At 44.2% G+C, this 19,820-nt stretch overlaps 1 protein-coding gene across 10 annotated transcripts in view; it reads left to right on the forward strand.

The window, feature by feature from the left end:
- Window positions 1-19,820, forward strand: part of LCORL (ligand dependent nuclear receptor corepressor like) — a 170,859-nt gene that overhangs the window by 72,294 nt on the left and 78,745 nt on the right. For 9 of the 10 annotated variants that reach the window (XR_010916652.1, XM_067530361.1, XM_067530358.1 and 6 more), the window contains exons 3-4: window positions 13,289-13,368; window positions 13,656-13,785. Coding sequence is in view for 8 of the 10 variants with exons in the window: in XM_067530361.1 (XP_067386462.1) it covers window positions 13,289-13,368; window positions 13,656-13,785 (210 nt within the window). In the remaining 2 variants the exon portion in view is untranslated. Of the gene's footprint in view, window positions 1-13,288; window positions 13,369-13,655; window positions 13,786-19,820 lie in introns of those variants that run through there. The other variant, XM_067530359.1, reaches the window with a different exon arrangement.

The following is a 19,820-nucleotide window of genomic DNA, read 5'->3' on the forward strand; positions in this document are numbered from 1 at the left end:
CTTGATGTGTGTGTGTGTGTCTCTCTCGCTCTCTTTTTTTTTTTTTTGGTTGCTTTGCTTTGTTTTTGCTTTTTTCTCTTGCTATTAGAGGAGAAACTGTGATGAGGAAAACGCTTTTCCTCCGCTGCCATCCCGTCAACCGTCGGTTCTGAGACAGACGGTTCCAATTCCATCAACAGACCAGATACCACTGACTCTGGGGAGACTCGGAAGTGTTTCTGGCCCCCACAAACTATTTGCCTTGGAGGCGCTGAGGTCTCCACATGCTTCAGTTGTGCTCACCTGCTCGGAGGGTTCCTTCCTCTGCACTACTTCTGCCACCCATACCACTCTGATGCACCCTGTTCCGACAGCTCAGTCGGCACTGCCATTTGTGGAAGTCACAGATTCCTCTGATTCTCAGGATATGAATATTCGACACAGCCCACCACTCCTGTTCCAGAAGCACAACTGCTGAAGAGTTCTGATGGCACCGTGGCAGTTCCCTACTTTGCCTTACACATGGAGCTGGTACCAGGCTCCTTTATATAGGTTGAACAGCAGCATGCTCAACTGGTTGGCTGTATTGGAGTTCATGGCATCAGTATTCACCTTCACAGTGGTACTGTTTGGCCCTGGAGGACTCCCCCCATCTCGCCTCCACAAACTTCGTCCGAATGATGTTTGGAAATGGGGTTAGATAATGCATCGATTAGCCTGGCTCTGACGGTTCTAGCGGATCTGGAAAGACTCCCATTGTCATCTTCAGATGCTGCTGTGTCATCGACACCTTCCTCCCCAGCAGATGACTACCGACAGTTTCAAGAGCTGCCATGGAGGATAGCCAGTGCTTTTGAGTCCCACTAGAAGAGGTGCAGGACAGTTAGCATCAGTTACTAAACATTCTGCATGCACTGGTAACGGCAAGGGTGTTTCTGCCAATCAATAAGGCCATTCTTCAACCGGTGCACACTCTGTGGCACACCCTGGCCATGTGCGCACTGACCCTGAAGGGGGCCGAGAAAAGTCCCCACTTACGGGTCAGAATTTCTATTTTCACATCCTCCCCCTAACTCCTTGGTGCATCATTGTGGACCAAACAACAACAGTCCTGCTTCTCCCTGACAGACTGGAACCTTATGAGTTGAAAGGTCTGATCCTTGGCTGGCCTACAGTTCCTGATCTTTAACTACTTGGACTACTGTTGGCCAAGTATGACTTTATAAACTATGGCTGCATGGAAGAATTTTCAGACAAGTTACCCCAGCAGGATCATAATCACTTCCAGGCAACTTTACAGGAAGGCAAGTTGGTCACCAGGTTCATACTTCAGACTGCAATTGATTCTGCAGACACATCCTCATGTGTATTAACAATGGGAATAGTCACGAGGAGAGAATTCTGGTTACACTACTCAAGTTTCCCCAAAGAGGTGCAGAAAACAATTGAGGCCCTTCCCTTTAACAATTCGCACCTTTTCAGTCAGAAAACTGATGATTCCTTACACTCGCTAAAAGACTCTAGAGTCACTTTACAATCCTTGGGTATTTGTACACCTTCACCAAAGAGAAAATGTTATTGTCTACCACCTAGCCAACGCTATAGAATACCACATTTCTACCACCACTGAGCCTATGAACCATTCTCAGAAGGAGCCCTAAGGTACAGAGATCCTGTCCACCTATTATAGCAACACAGACCTCTGCACAATGCAGTCAATCATCATGAAAATAGTTTTTCTGAGTGCAACTACAGAGCCGTCAACCACTCCATACACCAACATACCTACCCATCCACTTATTTTAGGGGTTGTCTCAAGCTCTTTCTACCAGCATGGAGAGCTATGACAATGTTCTTGATGTCATTTGATGCGGCTCCACCATCAAGATTAATGATGCTTCTTTCACACACTCACCCCCCAAGATCACACTCATGGCAATATTCTTACTATAGAGGTGGACTCCCTACTGCAGAGAAGAGCAGTGGAACCAGTCCCTCCAGCCTTTCAGGACATAGGGTTCTGTTCCAACTACTTCCTGATACCCAAGAAGAAGTAGAGATGGAAACCAATTTTGGATCTCCGAGTCCTCAGCCACAATTTTGGATCTCTAACTCCTCAACTGCTCGATTTGCAAGCCAAAATTCCATATAGTCATGCTTTTGGCCGTCATTCCCTTGCTAGAAAAAGGCATGTGGTTTATGGATCTCAATATGCAAGATGCATACTTTCATATTGACATCTACCCAGCCTGTAGAAAATGCCTGAGGTTCAAGGTGGGACTTCTACACTTTCAGTACAGGGTTCTCCCCGTTGGACTTACTACTGCTCCACAAGTCTTCACAAAAGTTTCATAGGTGCTCACATCAACATGACCTTTGCACAAATTTATCTGCCAAGGGACAGATTCCATAGTCAACTGGACCAAATAGCCTCTTGACTTCCAATCCTTCAATTTAGTCCAAGACCTGCCTTTCCCTCCCAGAGCACATGGTGGTGTGCACGTCACACACTTTGCCCACTTGCACCTTAGCTGTCTACCACTATGGTTACAAAGGGCCTAATCTCCTATACACCTACCCATGAACAGTATACTTAACATCGCACCGGAATTCATCTCCTCACTTTGGTGGTGAACAGACCCTCCTACAAGTCTCTGCTTCAGGATGCCCTTCCTCCCATCTTCTCCGAGTGTGACAGTAATGACAGACTTGTCTCTTGCAGAATGGGGCGCTCATATGGGAGATACATGACACGAGGCTCCTGGACCACACAAGAGGCCAGGATGCACATAAACATACAGGAACTTCAAACAGTGTGCAAAGCATGCCACGTGTTTTTACCAGCTATCTGCTATTACCACATCCTCATCATGTTGGACAACACCCCCACAGTATACTACATAAACAAACAAGGGGGCACAAGGTCCCTGGCACTGTGCATGGAGGTGATATGCCTATGAAAATGGTGCATAGCACATCATAGGCTTTTATTGGCAGCCTACCTACCTGGCACCCAGAACGTTATCCTAGATGCCCTCAGTAGGAATTTTACAGCTGACCATGGATGGGAGTTACATGACACGGTAATTGTAGACATCTTTGTTTGCTGGGGGATGCCAGCCAGAGACCCCTTTGCATCATATACCAACACCCAGTGCACCAAGTATTGCTCCAGAGGGGGGCTCTTTGGTCACTGATTGGTCGGACCAAATGAACTACGCTTTCTCCCACCACCACCATCACCACTCCTACCGCATGCCCTCCACAAACTCTAGTGGGAGAGAGTGACAGCCATTCTGGCCTTGCCAAGTCTGGTTCCCTCTTCTCCACATGTCAAAGCATCCTCCACTCCTGCTCCACATGTTCCCGGAACTGCTGACACAACCACAATGGCAGATTCAGGCACCCGGATACACAGACAGTATGCCTGAAAGCTTGGTTTTTGGATGAATATCTCCATTAGTGAGAAAATGCTCATAGGCAGTGCAAGATGTCCTCTCCAGTAGGTGAAAGGGCTCCACAAGACTCTCTTATCAGGCCAAATGGGCGCATTTCACTTCCTGGGCCCAACAGCAAGGCCTTGTCCCCCAGGCCATGGGCATCCCAATGATCTTAGAGGAAATTATCTATCTGAAAACCTCGAGTCTTGCTCTCAGCTCCATCAGAGTTCATGCAGCCTCCATTAGCACCTTCCACCCTCCAGTGAATGGGCATTTGATTTTTACCAACCCCTTGACTGTCTGATTCTGGAAGGGCCTTTTATGCCCATTCAACCTGTTGCTTCCCAATCAGACCTCAACCTAGTCCTTGCCTCATTAATGAATCCTCCCTTTGAACCACTGGGCTTCCTGCTCCTTCTCTTCTTGTTGCCAATACTTCAGTGAGGAGGGATAGTGAACTGGGAGCCATGACAATAGACCCTCCCCGCCCCCCCTTCGCCACATTCCATAAAGACTAGGTCTCACTCCGATTGCATCCCACGTTCGTACCAAAGATGGTTTCCCGATTCCACCTCAACCCAACCCATACATCTACCTACCTTCTTCCCCAAGCCACACGCTTCTAATGAGGAACAGCGACTTCATTCACTTGATGTGCCTAGAGCTCTGGCCTTTTACCTACAAAGGACAAAGCCATTCCAGAAATCTCTCAAGCTATTTGGTGCCATAGTGGAGAGAATTAAAGTGCAGGCTGTTTCCACCCAGAGAATCTCTAAATGGGTCTCTGAATGCATTATATACTGCTATCAATTGTCGGAAGGCTTCTCACCAGGTGGGATATGGACCCATTCAACATGAGTGCAAACATCTATCACAGCCAAGCTACAAGATGTGCCCCTTGCAGATATATGTAAGGTGACCACATGGAGTTCAGAACATACTTTCCCTCCCACTACACTCTAGTACGTGGTTTCACAACAGATGCCTCATTCGGTGCAGTGGTTCTCTGTTCTACGGTTCTATCATCTCCCTCGCATTCTCCTCCTATTTAAGTACTGCTTGTCAATCACCCACAGTGGAATACAATAGGAACCATTACTTGAAGAAGAAGGGGAAGGTTACTTACCTTTAACTGGAAGTTTTTGGAGATGTGTGGTCCCTATCTGTATTCCAGTCCAACACTCCTTCCCCTGTGCTGTGTATCCAATAGGTCTGCAGTGGAGAGGGAACTGGAGATGTTGGCAGTCTACCCCTACCCTTCATCACCTTAGACGAAACCATGAAGCAATACACGGATGCATGCATAGACCACTGAATGATACAACTTTCAAAACCACTGGCTCTGGGCACATGGCACAAGTCTATACCCCTCAGTGAAATATAGATAGGGATCACACATCTTGAAGAACCTCCAATTACAGTTAAGTAACCTCTCCTTCTTCAAATGTTGATTTGCAAGCTGTACATCTTAATGCAGAATCCCCAAGTACAACCATCCACCCAACAATCCAATCTGCACACACAGTAATCCCAAATACATAGAGCTTCTCACCTCAGCACACACCCTTCATTTGCCACCTGCACAGATCAACACAAAATCCCATAGCACAACACACACTTATTGTCCACCCACACTCATATTTAACATAAAACTATAAACGTGAAGCCACTAGTTGTCCTATATAAAGCTGGCTAGTCCATCTTATTTTTTTAGACATCTCAGTATTAAATTTATTAGCTTGTTTCTCATTCTAACTGCAGTAAATGTGGAAGCTGCTGATTGATATGGCAAGCATATTTATGCATTTATCTGATTCGGCATATCTCAAGTTGGAAGAAGTGTTAGTCCATTCAACCACTCGTTTTCTATGTAATGATACATTTCATAATGTAATAGATAAACATTAAGAACTCTTTAGTAGCAAGATAGAAAGTCTTCATACTTATTTCAAAAAGTACAGAAAATCACTGCCTTTGGATTCACGAAGATCATATTTTGCAATTGAATGACAATGTCTTTTGAACCAGAAGTGAGATAGTTTTGATGCCATTATGTTAATCAAAACATAGCTGTGAGGATGAAGATTTAAATTTCCTATTCCAGGCTTTCCAGCAAGTCTACACAATCACATTCTGTTCATCTTTCAACAAGCAAAATATGTCAAAGATCAATGGTCATTATGCCATAAAAGCAGTTCAAAGAGTTTATCTTGATAAAGTTGGAAACTTCTTTTATTCTACCATCATCAACTTCAGTGTACCATAACATGAATAAAGAAAGAATTGAAATACTTCATTTTGGATATTCTTCAAGGAAGATTTAAACTTACAAGTCAATTATCAGATGCTGTAAGTAAATAAGAATATTTCAAGGAAGTATTAAAGAACTCATATTGACATTAATGCAAAATGATTGTTCAAATCTGAAAAAATCGATAGAGGGAAAATGTATTTCTACTTAAATTCTATGCCTGAAAAAAAAATGCACAGAATATTGCACCCAAGTTAAAACCCTGTTAGACTGGAAGACAGTGATCTAAATTATCCAGAGTTGAGATGAAATTGGGCATTAAGACACTACTAGCATCACTTATATTAAACTTCTGTCTTGGAATCATCACTGTCATGCTTGCTTCCTTCCTTGGGACTAGTTGGTGAAAGAGCTGTGTCATCATTCTCATACTTCTCTTCTTTTTCAAAGATGGTTAACAGAAAAATACCTTCTGCCTGAGGAACCCAGGTTTCAGCTGTTATTCCAATTCTCATAGTCTCAGTGTGGTTGCCTTTCTGTGGTAAGCTAAGCTGATCAAACTTACACTACAGTTTCCTGGGACAGTGACCTGAGATACTGGGATGCATGTAGATACTGTGTATACCAGTTAATCAAACTAGCAATTAGCACTGGCAACTGTCTTTCATGGATAAATGCCATTTTGAGCTGTGGAAAAAGGACTTTAGTGGGCTGTCTTCCAAAAGAGGGACACTAAATTTGTAAAACTAACTAATGCAAAACTTGAGGAGCCAGACCTCCTTTCATGTTAGTGATACACAATAGACGATAGTTATCTCTGGCATTGGAGCCCACAGGCACATTTGGTTGCACTTTTCATGCTTTCATACCGAGTTTCAGCAGAATCACAAAGATCTGTTGTGCGGCTGAGAAGAGTGAGTTTGTTTGTAGTCTCCCTAAGGCAAAGGAAGCAAAAATCACCCTTTCTCTTGTAAGTTGTGTCGGTCCCAGAATATTAAAGAGCCAAGCTGGGTGAGATATGGTATCTTCTATTGAAAGATACTACCCACTCCTGAGGGAATTCTGCATAAAAAAATTAAGAATTTTCTTACAATATTTTAAAATTTTGCAAATTTTATTTGTAAATAAATACATGTGGAGGCTCTAGCATGACAGGAGGGAGCACAGGCCCCTACATGCACGGAGGTGGTAGATCATCCTGTATCCCCACTACCCACAGGACAAGTACTCAGCAGTGAGGCTGCACCCGACTCTGACACAGCACAAGGGCTGGGTCTGCCCCAGAAATATCCTGGGGCCCTGCCATTCTGCACTAGGAGCACCAGGTGTGGGCAGGCAGGCTCAGCCTGGCAAGATCCAAGTGTGGAGTTGCTCAATGTGGGGGGAATCCAGGTGTGGGGTGAAAGGGTTCTGTGTGGAGCAGTCTGGGTGCGGACAGCTCAATGCGGGATTTAGATGTACGGGGGCTTGTTGTGGGGTTCCAGGTGCAGGGGCAATTGAAGATGGTTGGGGCTCAGAACGAGGTGTTTGGGTGTGGGGGAGATTAAGCTTGGTGGGAGGGTCTGGGTGTGGGAGACTTAGCAGAGGAGTCTGGAAGTTAGGGGAGTGGGGCTTCGTCGGGTGGGGATCTGGGTGTTGGGGGGATTGTCTGGGTGCAGGGGGAGCTCATCGGGGTGGGGGTTTGATGGGCCTGTTCAACGTGGGAGCCCTAACTGCTGCAGCCAAGGAACAATGTATGTCAGGCTCCCACTTTTTCCCCCCCACCCATTTCTCTATCCCATCCCCGCCCTCTTCCCCCTGCCCCACTGCAGGCACTCACCATTATACAAAGAACAGGATGACTCCCTGCGCACATAGAAGGGGAGCACAACTGGCCCTACGATCCAGGAGGTGGCATCCAGCTGCTGAGTCAACTAGCTGGAGTGACACCATCCCTCAGCATTCGCAGAAATGGGATGGGGGCAGTGGTACATGACCCCATGTGCCCCATACGCATTGCCTCTGTTTGGGGGCAGTGCTCTCCCCACACTACAATTATGGGCATCCCTAGCTCCACCCTCCTGTGGTGATTTACCTCTCCACCAGCTGTTCCAGGCACAGAAATCACAGGCCCATGCTGCTGGGGAGGGGCATGTGACCGCTCTTGCAGCTTTCATTTGCTTCCCCATCATTTTCTACAGGGAAGCTGTGACTCATCCCGTGCCCAGGGTAGCCACCTGAAAATGCCAAGGTCAGGACAGGTTGTAAAAAGGGAGCAGATTCTCCCAGCACTGGCGGGTGGCACTGAAACCAGACTTCCCAACCAGCCACAAACTGCGCTTCTGAATCCCCACAGAAGCCAGTATACAATACACACAACCTCTTTTACTGCATTTCAGCTCCCAAATCAGCACTAGGTCCAGTAAAGAGACTAGTTGTTTAAACTCTATGCTCTTTACTACAAAGGTTCCCTCTGACCCCAAAGGGTCAGCCACAGTACCAGATCAATATGAGTTTGGATCTTACCTAAAATACCACACTGTCAGCCAATCCTTTAGTAACTAAAACTAAAGGTTTATTGTAAAAGAAAGAAACACACCATGAGAGAAATGTTAAAGGGTCAAAGCAAATCAGATACATACAAATGATTGAAAGTCCATATACATCCAGTTTCTGGGAGAATTGTGAAGTTGCAGGCTTGTACAGTTCCTCTGGTATACATCCAGTCCCTGGATGGGTCTTAGTCCTTCGGTTCAGCTGCAGAATGAATTGATCCAGAGGCAGGTATGTGGCTGTAGCTGGACAGGAACAAAGACAAAATGGTTTCTCTGGCTTGGCCTTATATACCCTCTGGCCTTGACCATGCTGTCTTGTGGAATGTTACAAGAACTAAAATGGAGTCCAGAGTCACATGGGCCAATCCTGTGGTAACTCTTCAGGTATGCCTTCAGTTTCTTCCTGGGCCCCTTGCATCTGTGAGTGTCTTGATGAGCCATTCAGCAGGCTGTTGTCCTGCTGCCATCCTATCTGGGGTGTTGCCCAGGCAGCACAATTTGAAATACAGGTATCTCAAATATATCTATAACTTCCATTTCACATATTACACATGAACATAAGTATTATCATCTGACTTAACATATTATAACCTTTCTAACAGTACCTGACATGGCATATCTCACATGAATTATTATGATTTTGACACACTGATGTTAACCAATATGACAAATGCTCTCCTCCCCCCACAATCTACCCAGCATGACAGAAGCAAAGAAATCTGTGAGGGGACATGAATTCTGCAAGTGTGCTATGGCACAGAATTACCCAAGGAGTAATTACCTCACCCACCTTGCCTCTCTAATCCTTTCTCTTGGGTCTGTCATCCAGTCATCCTATATTCATAAAGGGGGAACTAGGGGACAAGGGAAAAAGCTCTTTGGCAGGGCACTTGTACTCTCTTTTTATCAAAATACAAAAGCAACAGAGCTCATCTCACAAGCAACAGAAATGTTCAGATTGTTTAGAAAGAATACCCACCTTGTCAGGGAAGATGAGAGGTAATCTGTCACTTGAATGTGATGATTAACTCTTTATTCTGATTGTTACTTTGTTTGGTGTCAACAGTATTTTTAACTCTGTGACATGTGACATGCTTCTGTGACATGTTTCTGTTTGAATTTTGTTTTGTAGGCAGTCATAAGCCATACAAAGACATGTCATCACACTCAGCTGACAAACTACCTCCGAGCTTGCCTAATTTGGCGGTGGTCATGTCAAACCAAGCTAATATCTTCTTTCGCAGGGTAACAAGCCTTGTGGATGGGAGGAAGCAGTAGATGTGATATATCTTGACTTTAGTAATGCTTTTGATACGGTCTTACATGAACTTCTTATAAACAAACTAGAGAAATATAGCCTAGATGACCCTAATATAAGGTGGGTGCACAACTGGCTGGAAAACCATACACAGAGTACTTCTCAAAGGTTCACAATCAAGCTGGAAGAGCATATCGAGTTGGGTCCCCCAGGAATCTGTCCTTGTTCTGGTTCTGTGCACTTTCTTTGTAAATGGTTTGGATAGTGGCATAGAGAGTACACTTAAAAGTTTGCAAACATCACCAAGCTGGGAGAGGTTGCAAGCACTTTGGAGGATAGGGTTAGAATTCAAAATGATATTGACAAATTGGAGAAATGGTCTGAATGAAACACGATGAAATTCAATAAGGACAAATGCAAAGTACTATGCTTAGGAAAGAATAATCAACTGCACAAATACAAAATTGGAAATGACTGCCTAGGAAGGAGTACTGCAGAAAAGGATCTGGGTTTATAGTAAATCACAAATTAAATATGGGTCAACAATCTAATACAGTTACAAAGAAAGTGAACATCATTCTAGGATGTATTAGCAGGAATGTTGTAAGAAAACACAAGAAGTAGTTCTTCCACTCTACTCAGCACTGATAAGACCTCAACTGGATTATTGTGTCCAATTCTGGGCACTACACTTCTGAAAAGATGTGGAGAAAGTCAAGAGGAGAGCAATCAAAATGCTTAAAGGTCTAGAAAACATGATATATGAGGAAAGATTGAAAAAAAATGGGTTTATTTAATCTGGTGAAGAGAAAACTGAGAAAGAACACAAGTTTTAATTTACGTAAAAAGTTGTTATAAAGAGGTGGATGATAAATTGTTCTCCTTAACCACTGAGAATGAGACAAAAAGTAATGGTCTTAAATTGTAGTAAGGGAGATTTAGGTTAGACCTTAGGAAAAACCTCCTAACTGTGAGGGTAGTTAAGCACTTGAACGAAATAACTAGGGAGGTTGTAGAATCTCCATCATTGGAGGTTTTTAAGAACAGGTTAGACAAACACCTGTCAGGAATGGTCTAGATAATACTTCAGGGGTGGCCAACCAGTCAGAGACGAAGAGCCGCAAAGAGCTACATTTACCTTTTCAGTTTCCCCTCGTCTTTTACCCTCCACTGCTGATCCCTCAGTGTTGGTGGCAGCTTGTCAATTTCACTTGTCAGTTTCCCCTTGTCTCTTACCCTGGCAGAAAAGCTTGTCAATTTCAAAGAGCAAAGAGCCTGAGCCACATTTGTATGACCAAAGAGCCGCATGCAGCTCGCGAGCCGCGGGTTGGCCACCCCTGTAATACTTAGTCCTGCTTCAGTCCAGCAGGCTGGATTTAGATTAGATTAGAGGCTGGACCTATCGAGGTCTCTTCCAGTCCTATATTTCTATGATTCCAGTCCAGGAACAATCTCCAGTTAGCCCTATGTATAGTAGGACCCAAATATATTCCGTGATTCCAAGGTAGATGAATTTCACACAAAATTCAATCCCTGACACAAAACTGAGTTCCAGAATCCCACCTTTCATGTAAAACAAACCAAATCAAACCTCTTCTATGGTTTCAAAGACAGCTTTAAAAACATAAACTAATTATAAAGAGGAGATGATGTCTTCCAGAGTCTGCAGACAGCCTGAAACAATAGCTCTAAAAGTTATGAATTGCTAAAGTCATCCAGCAGAAGTATTCAGCTAATATGCTTTTCTCAAATCCCACCAACTGCTGTGCCTTCCTGGTTGCCAAAAGGTCTAGCTGTCAAAACTTCCATTTTACCCCTCCCCGCGATATCTTTTATACTACAAATATAAAATATAGAACAAAATGTCAATATAAAATTTTCTTACATGTCGATACTGTAGGAAAGGCTAAAACAAGCTGAACTAAATAAAAAATAATACAAGTAGTAATGTCCTGGTTGCATTAGTCATGTTGATATTTAATTGAATAGCCTGTCCTTTTTATTAAATAAATATTTCCCATAGGAAATTATACATTACATATTACATCTATGATTTTCACTAGCTACCACAGACTTCTACGTGAAGTTTTAAACTGTTGGTTTTAACTTGTGAAACCCTAAATTGACTCTAGGTTATGATCTCCTGGCTTAAATGAAAAGCTGCTGGATGTAGGACATACTCTGTGAGGAGATCCTCTACTCTGAAATGCGTTCCTTTCCTTCCCTTTTTCTTCCAGAGCCTGGCTTTGTTAAATGCTTAGTATTCTAACACACTTGCAAAGAATTAGTTACATGAATTTGTGGATAGATTTCAGAATAGTATACTTTGTGAAATATAATTCTCATTAGAAACCCTGTGGTTCTGAAGGAGTTTGACGAACTCTTTTACTTCAGTGGAAGGTGGCAGAATTCCCTTGTCATATTGACATTTAAATGCCATGCACTTTTTATACTGGGTGGCATCTGACTTGTATTTGCCCTGGATACCAGGCACATTCTCCAGTATGTAAGCCATTAATGTTGTGTTTAGAAATCCAATGTATCATTTAAGAATTTAGACTTTTCTGCAGAAATTCTGTCTGGTCTTGTCTGCACAATTAAATCCAACTGTTATTGGCACTGATTGTCAGTTTAATATGTATAGCTCATTTTTCAGCTTCTTGGTACTACTGTTTTCTGCTACTGAGCCTGCATTTAATTAACTTTTCAAGAAAATACATTTTGGGGGAAATTAGATGTTTCAAGGACTTAATAATTAGGTTTAGATCTTAGATCTCTAAGTTGCTAGTGCAAATTCTGCCAAGGTAGGGTTTGAAATTTGCTGCCATCTGATAACAGTTCAGTGGCCTATATGAAATGTGATCTCAGTGCGGTTCCCAATAGACACGTATACACAGTATAGAAATCACCACTGCAGTTGACACTAAATGGGTGTCCCTATATGTCATGACAACAAGGAGGACATTAAATGAATTGTCCTTCCAACGCCGAGATGTTGTCTTGATTAGGGTTGGACATATGTATGGTGCACTGTTGGGAAGTTTACACAACTGTTGACCGTGCTGTCTGTACCTGCTCTATTGATCGAGGAACTCCGTCTCTGGATTTGTTGGTCTGGCAGCTTTTCACAAATATTATGTTCACATGAAAAATGTAATTTTTAACTGCTTTTTCTAAAAAATCTTCCTGAATCATTTAGCAATGCAAAATCAAGACATTGGCATGTGGCAGCTCTGTTTTTTGTTTTTGACCAAAGAAGGAAGAGAGTGGTTATATATATTGATTGAAATTGAAATGCGGTTGTTCGAAGAATATCAACACAGTAATTCTGTATATTGTATCTAGTAAGCTTTATATATTAATCCAATGCTAGAGTAGAATGTAGATTTATGTATGGTGGCAAAGTCAGTGTGCCCTAATTAGTTGCTTACAAGTTGCTTTAGCATTCAAATATTTTGTTGAAAGGAAGAATATTAATCAGGGCTCTAAGGTTAATTTGCTGTTTTTGAAAAGAGACATAAGATCTTTAAATTTGAGTTGGATAACCACAAGAGACAAAGTAGACACTGGGTTTTACCTTTCATTTAGAAAATAATGCCCACAAACGCCACTGTCAGCTTTGAGCGTGAGCCAAATATCCTGATGTGGGAGTTGAACTCAAAACCTTCTGATCTGGAGGATAGAGTACTACCAACTAAATCATACTAATAAATACATGTTAGATTAGAAATTTAACCTTGTAATTGATCACACTTTGTTCCTTTTTTAACCAATCTATAGTTGCTCATCTTTAAATAAAACATTTTAATTGTTTTTCTTTTTTAAGACTGTGAGCCAGAAGAGCTGACTGACTGGTCTATGGATGAAAAATGTTCCTTTTGTAACTTACACAAAGAAACAGTCAGTGTAAGTATGAATGTAATATAAATTGTTGAAACTGATTTTTTTTCAAATATTTGGTCTAAAAATAGAGCTTGGAGAATGAAATTTTCCATATGGATTCACACTCTTGTTTTGTTTGTTTTTTGTTTTGTGGAAAACAAATGGTTGGGGTGTACGGGAGGAATGTTAAGTTGGCTCTATGAAATAAACTTCTTTAGTGGGTCTCTCATTTATTCTGATCATTCATGTCCTGGGTTCTAAAAACAAGTGATAATCGTTATTGAGATCTGTTGCTATCTTACATTTTCTAGGATCGTACACCAATTATTGGTTCTTCACAGTCAACACCTACAGAGGAACTGTCATCTCAGGGCCAGTCCAACACTGATAAGATTGAATGCCAAGCAGAAAATTACCTAAATGCACTCTTTCGAAAGAAAGGTAATAGAATCATGTCTTTCACATTAAATTATGCAGTAAAAGTTTTGAATAGTCACATGATTAAGGGATAATTTTTCAATCTCAGATTAGTTTTATTATTCCAGATTTGAGTTCTGAATGTTTTTTCTTTTACGTGTCTGTTTCCTTCTTTTCTTGTGTCTCTCTCCTTCCTTTCTTGTTTTAGGTGCAGCAGACACAGTGCTGCTTACCCTCCCGTCCTGCTGTTGCCATCCATCCTGTTGTGTTCTGTTCCTGAATTCTGCCTTCCCCTATGATGCATTCTTCCCTCTCCCCTCTAACTACAGCCTTTGCTCCCTGCATTGTTGAAGCATTTACAATTTTTCTGCTCCTAAGATGCTTTTGCTATTTTTACAAGAAAATGCTTTTTAAGGGGGAACTGGATGTCTCAAAGGATTAGTAATGGGATATAATTCTTAGTTGCTACTCTGAATCTATCCAAGTTAGTGATTGAAACTTGTTATCTGATAGCATTCAATAACTCCATGTTTTCACTTCTGTGACTGCCGTCACTGATTGGCTCCTAGTAATTTCGTGGGGTATGTAGTGTGGGTGACAAATCCACTTGGCTCTTGATGCTAACTTGGCAATAAAGTAGTCACCTGCCGGAAGGGCTAGACAATTCGTTTTCTTCCTTGAATTTAATGATAAATATTTACAAGAGTTCAGTTCCTGCCTTATAGTTTTCACTTCCACTTAATATTCTTCTTGGACTACTAGGCTAAGTGGACAACAGAGCACCAATCATAAGCATGCTCTGCTCTCCAGGACATGCGCATATATGTCTGAGCTACATTCTGCATATTGTGCTTCAAGCAGAGCAGTGAATAACTTAGGTGATGGAAAAAGATCTCCCTCTTTCACCTGTCTGTATCTCCATGTGTGTGTGGGTGGAACTAGGAGTGGCACCTCATTCCTAGCAACTAGAAAGAGATGGAAGAGGTTTCCCTCCTTTCCAAGGTAAATAAAAAAGGAAAAGAGTTATCTTTTCTCCCCTTACCTGGCTGCAAGATGGAGAGAATAAGGAGTATCTCCTAGAAACCAAGGAGGCTGGGTCCTTTGTGTGCATTGATGTGGCTTTTTGATCTGTGTATTCAGCATAGGCCTGATTTAAATGCTTTGACAACTAAGACACTGGGGGATTTCAATTCTGCTTTTTTTCTTGGCTTCATTTGTGTCCAGGCCAGTCTTACCGCACTTCTGAGTGAATTAGAAAGCTCAGCTTTGGTGCCAACTCAGTGCACCTGAGACTCATCTGCTTCAAATTAGGACATGGAGCAGAGTCCCTGATTTTCTCCTACTGCTTCTGAGTTAGGTTTGGGATGCGGTCTTTGCCTTCAATTTCCACTCATTCTGCTTCATCTTGGTGGTGTTATCTGGAACAGTTACTCCCCATAGAGCTACTCTATATCTTGTGGATTTTAGCCAACTGTAGGAAAATTCCACCCACCATATTCTGATGTCTTTATAGAGGAATTTTCAGTGTGTGTGTGAGAGTTTGAGGAGATCTGGATCTCCTTCAGCAGAGAACTTTGAAGTCTTCCCTGAAAAGTGCAGTCTTTTGGTGTCTTACCTTCCCCCTTTGGTCTCCTGTGAATCAGTGATGCTGTGTCAGAAAAATCATTCTACTTATTCAGAGAAGACAGAACAAGCCGGGCTGTTTTCTGACTACATTTACCTCTCCAGTGAGTGACTGAAGGCTCTTCCAATAATTGGTAGTTCTTCTTCGAGTGCTTGCTCATGTCGATTCCAAGTAGCTGTGTGTGTACCATGTGCACAGTTGCCAGAACATTTTTCCCGTAATGGTATCCATAGAGTTGGGTCCTGGAGTTGTGCTTTCATGGCACCCTATATAGGGCCCTGCCTACTTCCCGCCTCTTCGGTTCCAGCAATTGTAAGAAGGAACATTGATCGTCTCTTGCTTTGCAAGCGTCCCCTTCTCTAGTGGTTATCGAACTGTCACCTGTAAATAGTAAAATAGTCCGAGTTAGTTGTAGTTCTTACTTGTTAATTTTGTTAGCTAGAACCTTGCTTGTCGGGGTCAACTCCCCCTTCCCCAGGGCCAGGGCATGCCTCATTTTTAAACCCCCATTTTAAACCATGAAGGCTTGTAAAAAGCCCATGCCCAGAAGTGATCCCCATACCATTTGTCTTAAGTATCTCAGGGAGACCCATCAGAGGCATCACTGGAAGATCTGCAGGGAATTCCACCTATGACGAAGAAAGAAACTGAAGATTTTTCTTATGGAAGCTGCTCTCCAGCCAACACCAGGCCCACCCAAGCCAATAACTAGTACGTCGGCCTCAGTTCAGAGTGCACTGGTGTCCGTGAAAGAGATGGGACTGAGGAAGGACTCTGTGGCTAGAGACCCTTGGCACTATCATGGATCACTGGCACAGAGGGACACTTCATGGGTGTGGCACTGTTCCTGTTCCCCTGTTCCATGCAAGAAGCAGAGGAAGGTGGACTTGCCAGTGCCCAAAACAGTGGGGTATAAAGATTCGAGCGAAGTGTAACCTGCATTGGGCCACTCAAGCATCGGTCGTGGCATTGTTGTTGACTCTGACCCTGAAAGGGGCCTGTCGAGTCCGGTTCCTTTGGACTCCCTACCCAGGGAGATCTGCAAGGAGGACCTGCAGCTCCCCTCCATGCTGGAGACCTTTGAGGCAGCCAGGGATGTTATTGAGAGCACGTTACTGCTGTCTCCTCCAAGGCACAAATGTGCTGTGGACACGAGAACATCGATGCTAAAAGAAGTATCCAGTGCCATCCAAGAGGAAGCCGGCTATGATGCCTTGATCGCCATCTCCCCGGCACCAGTGGGAACTGCACCACCCCACTCCCTGAGGAGCGAGTTGTCCAGCTCTAACTCCGAAGTGGAGTCCTATTCCACAAGGCGAAGCTGATGCTAAGAGGGGAGGCAATAGCAGGGGTTGGAGCCTGGTCAGCCCTTCTCCATGCCTTGGCTGCTGCAGTGGCAAATACCACTCCAGTGGCCTTTTGGACCCCTTGGTCATACCACCAAGCCTAAGGACTGCAATTGAGTCGATTACTATCACTTGCCTCCAGGAGCAGATACCAACGGCCCCATTGAAGGATGTCCTACCTCTTGGCATCGAAACTGGACCGAATATGACAATGCACTCAGCACTAAGTGCGACGTCTACCCCAGCACCAACCTCGATGAGCCAGTACTGCAGAACCTTCTGGGAGCAGAGGGTCAGGAGACTGCTCCGGTTAGGGCATCATCATCTTTGTCCCTGGACAAGGCAGTCGCAGGGTCATCACTGGCACTGGTCGCAGAAGACAGCAGGGCCCACCAGGAGCTCTTAAGGAGAGTGGCACAAAATCTGGGGCTTCAAATCGAGGAGGTCTCCGACAATGCAAACCCCATGGTGGACATTTTATCCCTTGCTGACCCATCCAGGGTAGCATTGCCACTAATAAAAATCATACATGACATGACAAAGTCACTGTGGCAGACCCCTGCCTTCCTGCCCCCAACAGCTGAAAGGATAGAGAGGAAATATTTTGTCCCCTAAAGGTCCATTAATACCTTTATACCCATCCCTCACCAAGGTAACTTATTGTTGCGTTGGCCAACGAATGTGAGAGGCAAAGTCAGCAGGGCCCCACACAAAGGGCGAAGGATGCAAAAAAAACTGGACCTCTTCGGGAGAAGTGTATTCTGCTGGGGGGCTCCAACTCCACATTGCAAACCAGCAAGCGGTGTTGAGTAGATACTACTTTGACATGAACCCCGAAGAGTTAAAGTTCATGGAATCTATTCCAACAGACCTTAGGGTGGCGTTCACAGCCCTGATTGAGGAAGGCAATGCTGTTGCAAGGGCCTCGTTTTAGGGGGCACTGGATGTGGCGGATGCTGCAGTTGGCATAGTGGCATCAGTGGTAGCGATGTGATGAAGTTCATGGCAACAAGCCTCAGGCCTCCCACATGAGGTCCAACAGACAATTCAGGACCTCCCCTTTGAAGACCTGGTTCTGTTTTCCAAGTAGACAGACTCAAAACTACACAGTCGTAGGGACTCTCGAGCCACCCTTAAGACCCTGGGTCTCCACACTCCAGCACCACAAAGGAGGCATTTCAGACCTCAAACCATACCTCGGTTCTCCCAGTCCCAACAGAGGAAGGGATAGAGCCATAAGAAGGGCAGGAATTATAGTTGGAAACTCTCTCAGCCTTCCACCAGACATGTGGTGAATCTGGCAAGACAATCTGGTCCCAAACAGACCTTTTGAGGGTGCACCTGACGACAGCATACCGACCCAGGACTCGGATCCTCCATCCCTTTTCTGTTTAGATTCGGTTATCTGGGCGTGGGCGCAGATCACATCAAATCATTGAGTACTATGCATGGTAAAACTGGGATACTCCCTTCAGTTGAGCTCCCTTCCTTCCTCCCTCCCTCCCACCCCCACCCTCCCTGTTCCTCTTCAGGGAGCCATCTCACAAGCAACATGGTCTCTTTGGCCTTGATTATTCCCTCCTTGGATTCAGGGGATTGGTACGCTGCCCTTGACTTGAAGGACACATATTTACATAGGTCAATCATTCCAAGCCACAGAAGGTTTCTTCTGTTCATAGTCAACCAGACCCACTGCCAGTTCACAGTACCTCCAGTTTGGCCTTTCGGCGGCTCCCAGAGTCTTTATCAAATTTATGGCAATCGTAGCCACATTCCTCAGAAAATGGAAGATACAAGTTTATCCATACCTTAATGACTGGCTGATCAAAGGTCACTCCAGGGAACAGGTGAAATAGATACAGTCAACCTTCATCGGGTTGGGTCTCCTGTTCAACATGCAGAAATTTGACCCCAACTCAGAGAATACAGTTCATAGAAGCTGTGCTAGATTCAAACCAAGCCAGGGCTCATCACCTGGACTCTCGATTCCAGACCGTGTGCTCTATCAAAGAAGAGTAGAAGTGGCACCACACCACCGTGGCCCAAAACTGCTTGAAACTACTGGGCCACCTACCTGCATGCACATATGTCACCCAGCATGCCAGGCTACATCTCAGACCATTACAAGCTTGGCTAGCGTCAGTTTATCATCCATCCTGAGACCACATTGACAGGGTAGTCTCATTCCTTCCCCCCCCCCCCCCCCCGTGTTAGAAACACTGCATTGGTCGCTCAACCTGCAGTCAGTCTCTTCAGGAGTCCCCTTTTCCGCACCTTCTCACTTGCTGTCCCTGGTCACCGATGCCTTGGCGATGGGCTGGGGAGCTCATCTAGGAGGTCTCAGGACCCAAGGCCTCTGGTCCCAGGCAGAACTCTCATTCCACATCAGTGTGAGAGAACTGAGAATGGTTTGCTTAGCCTGTCAGGCCTTCTGAGCTCATCTGGAAGACAAATGTGTATCAGTAAGGACAGACAATACAACAGTGATATTTTATATAGACAGTCAGGGTGGGGCACGTTCCTCTCTTCTGTATCAGGAAGCCCTTGAATTATGGGACTTCTGCATAGCCCATTCGATTCACCTAGAAGCGTCCTACCTGCTCAGGTCATAGAACAAGTTGGTGGACCACCTCAGCAGGTCTTTCTTCAACCATGAGTGGTCTCTCTTCCCGGATGTGGTGAACAACATCTTCCAAAGGTGGGGAATTTCCCACATAGACTTGTTTGCAATGAGACGCGACAGAAAGTACAGTCAGTTCTACTCCTTCCAGAAACAGGCCATCTTTTCTACACATTTCCGCCAAGGTCCTGCTCAAGATCAAGAAGTAAAGGATCTCTGTAATTCTGGTAGCTCCCAGCATGAACACTGGTATACCACGCACCTCAACCTCTCAGTGGAAACTCCTATCAATCTGCCACTAGTGCCAGACTTAATCACTTAGGATCATGGTTGCTGTCACCACCCCAGTATAGAGTCTCTCCACCTTATGGCATGGAAGCTTCATGGCTGAATCCTCCAGAGTTGGAATGTTCAGAACTGGTCAGAGAGATCCTCCTTGGCAGGAGAAAACCTTCTACCAGCGTCGCTT

The sequence above is a fragment of the Emydura macquarii genome, unplaced genomic scaffold (assembly GCF_026122565.2).
Source record: "Emydura macquarii macquarii isolate MOO-44397 ecotype Brisbane River unplaced genomic scaffold, CSIRO-AGI_Emac_v2 contig_3062, whole genome shotgun sequence".
Classification (NCBI taxonomy): domain Eukaryota; kingdom Metazoa; phylum Chordata; order Testudines; family Chelidae; genus Emydura; species Emydura macquarii.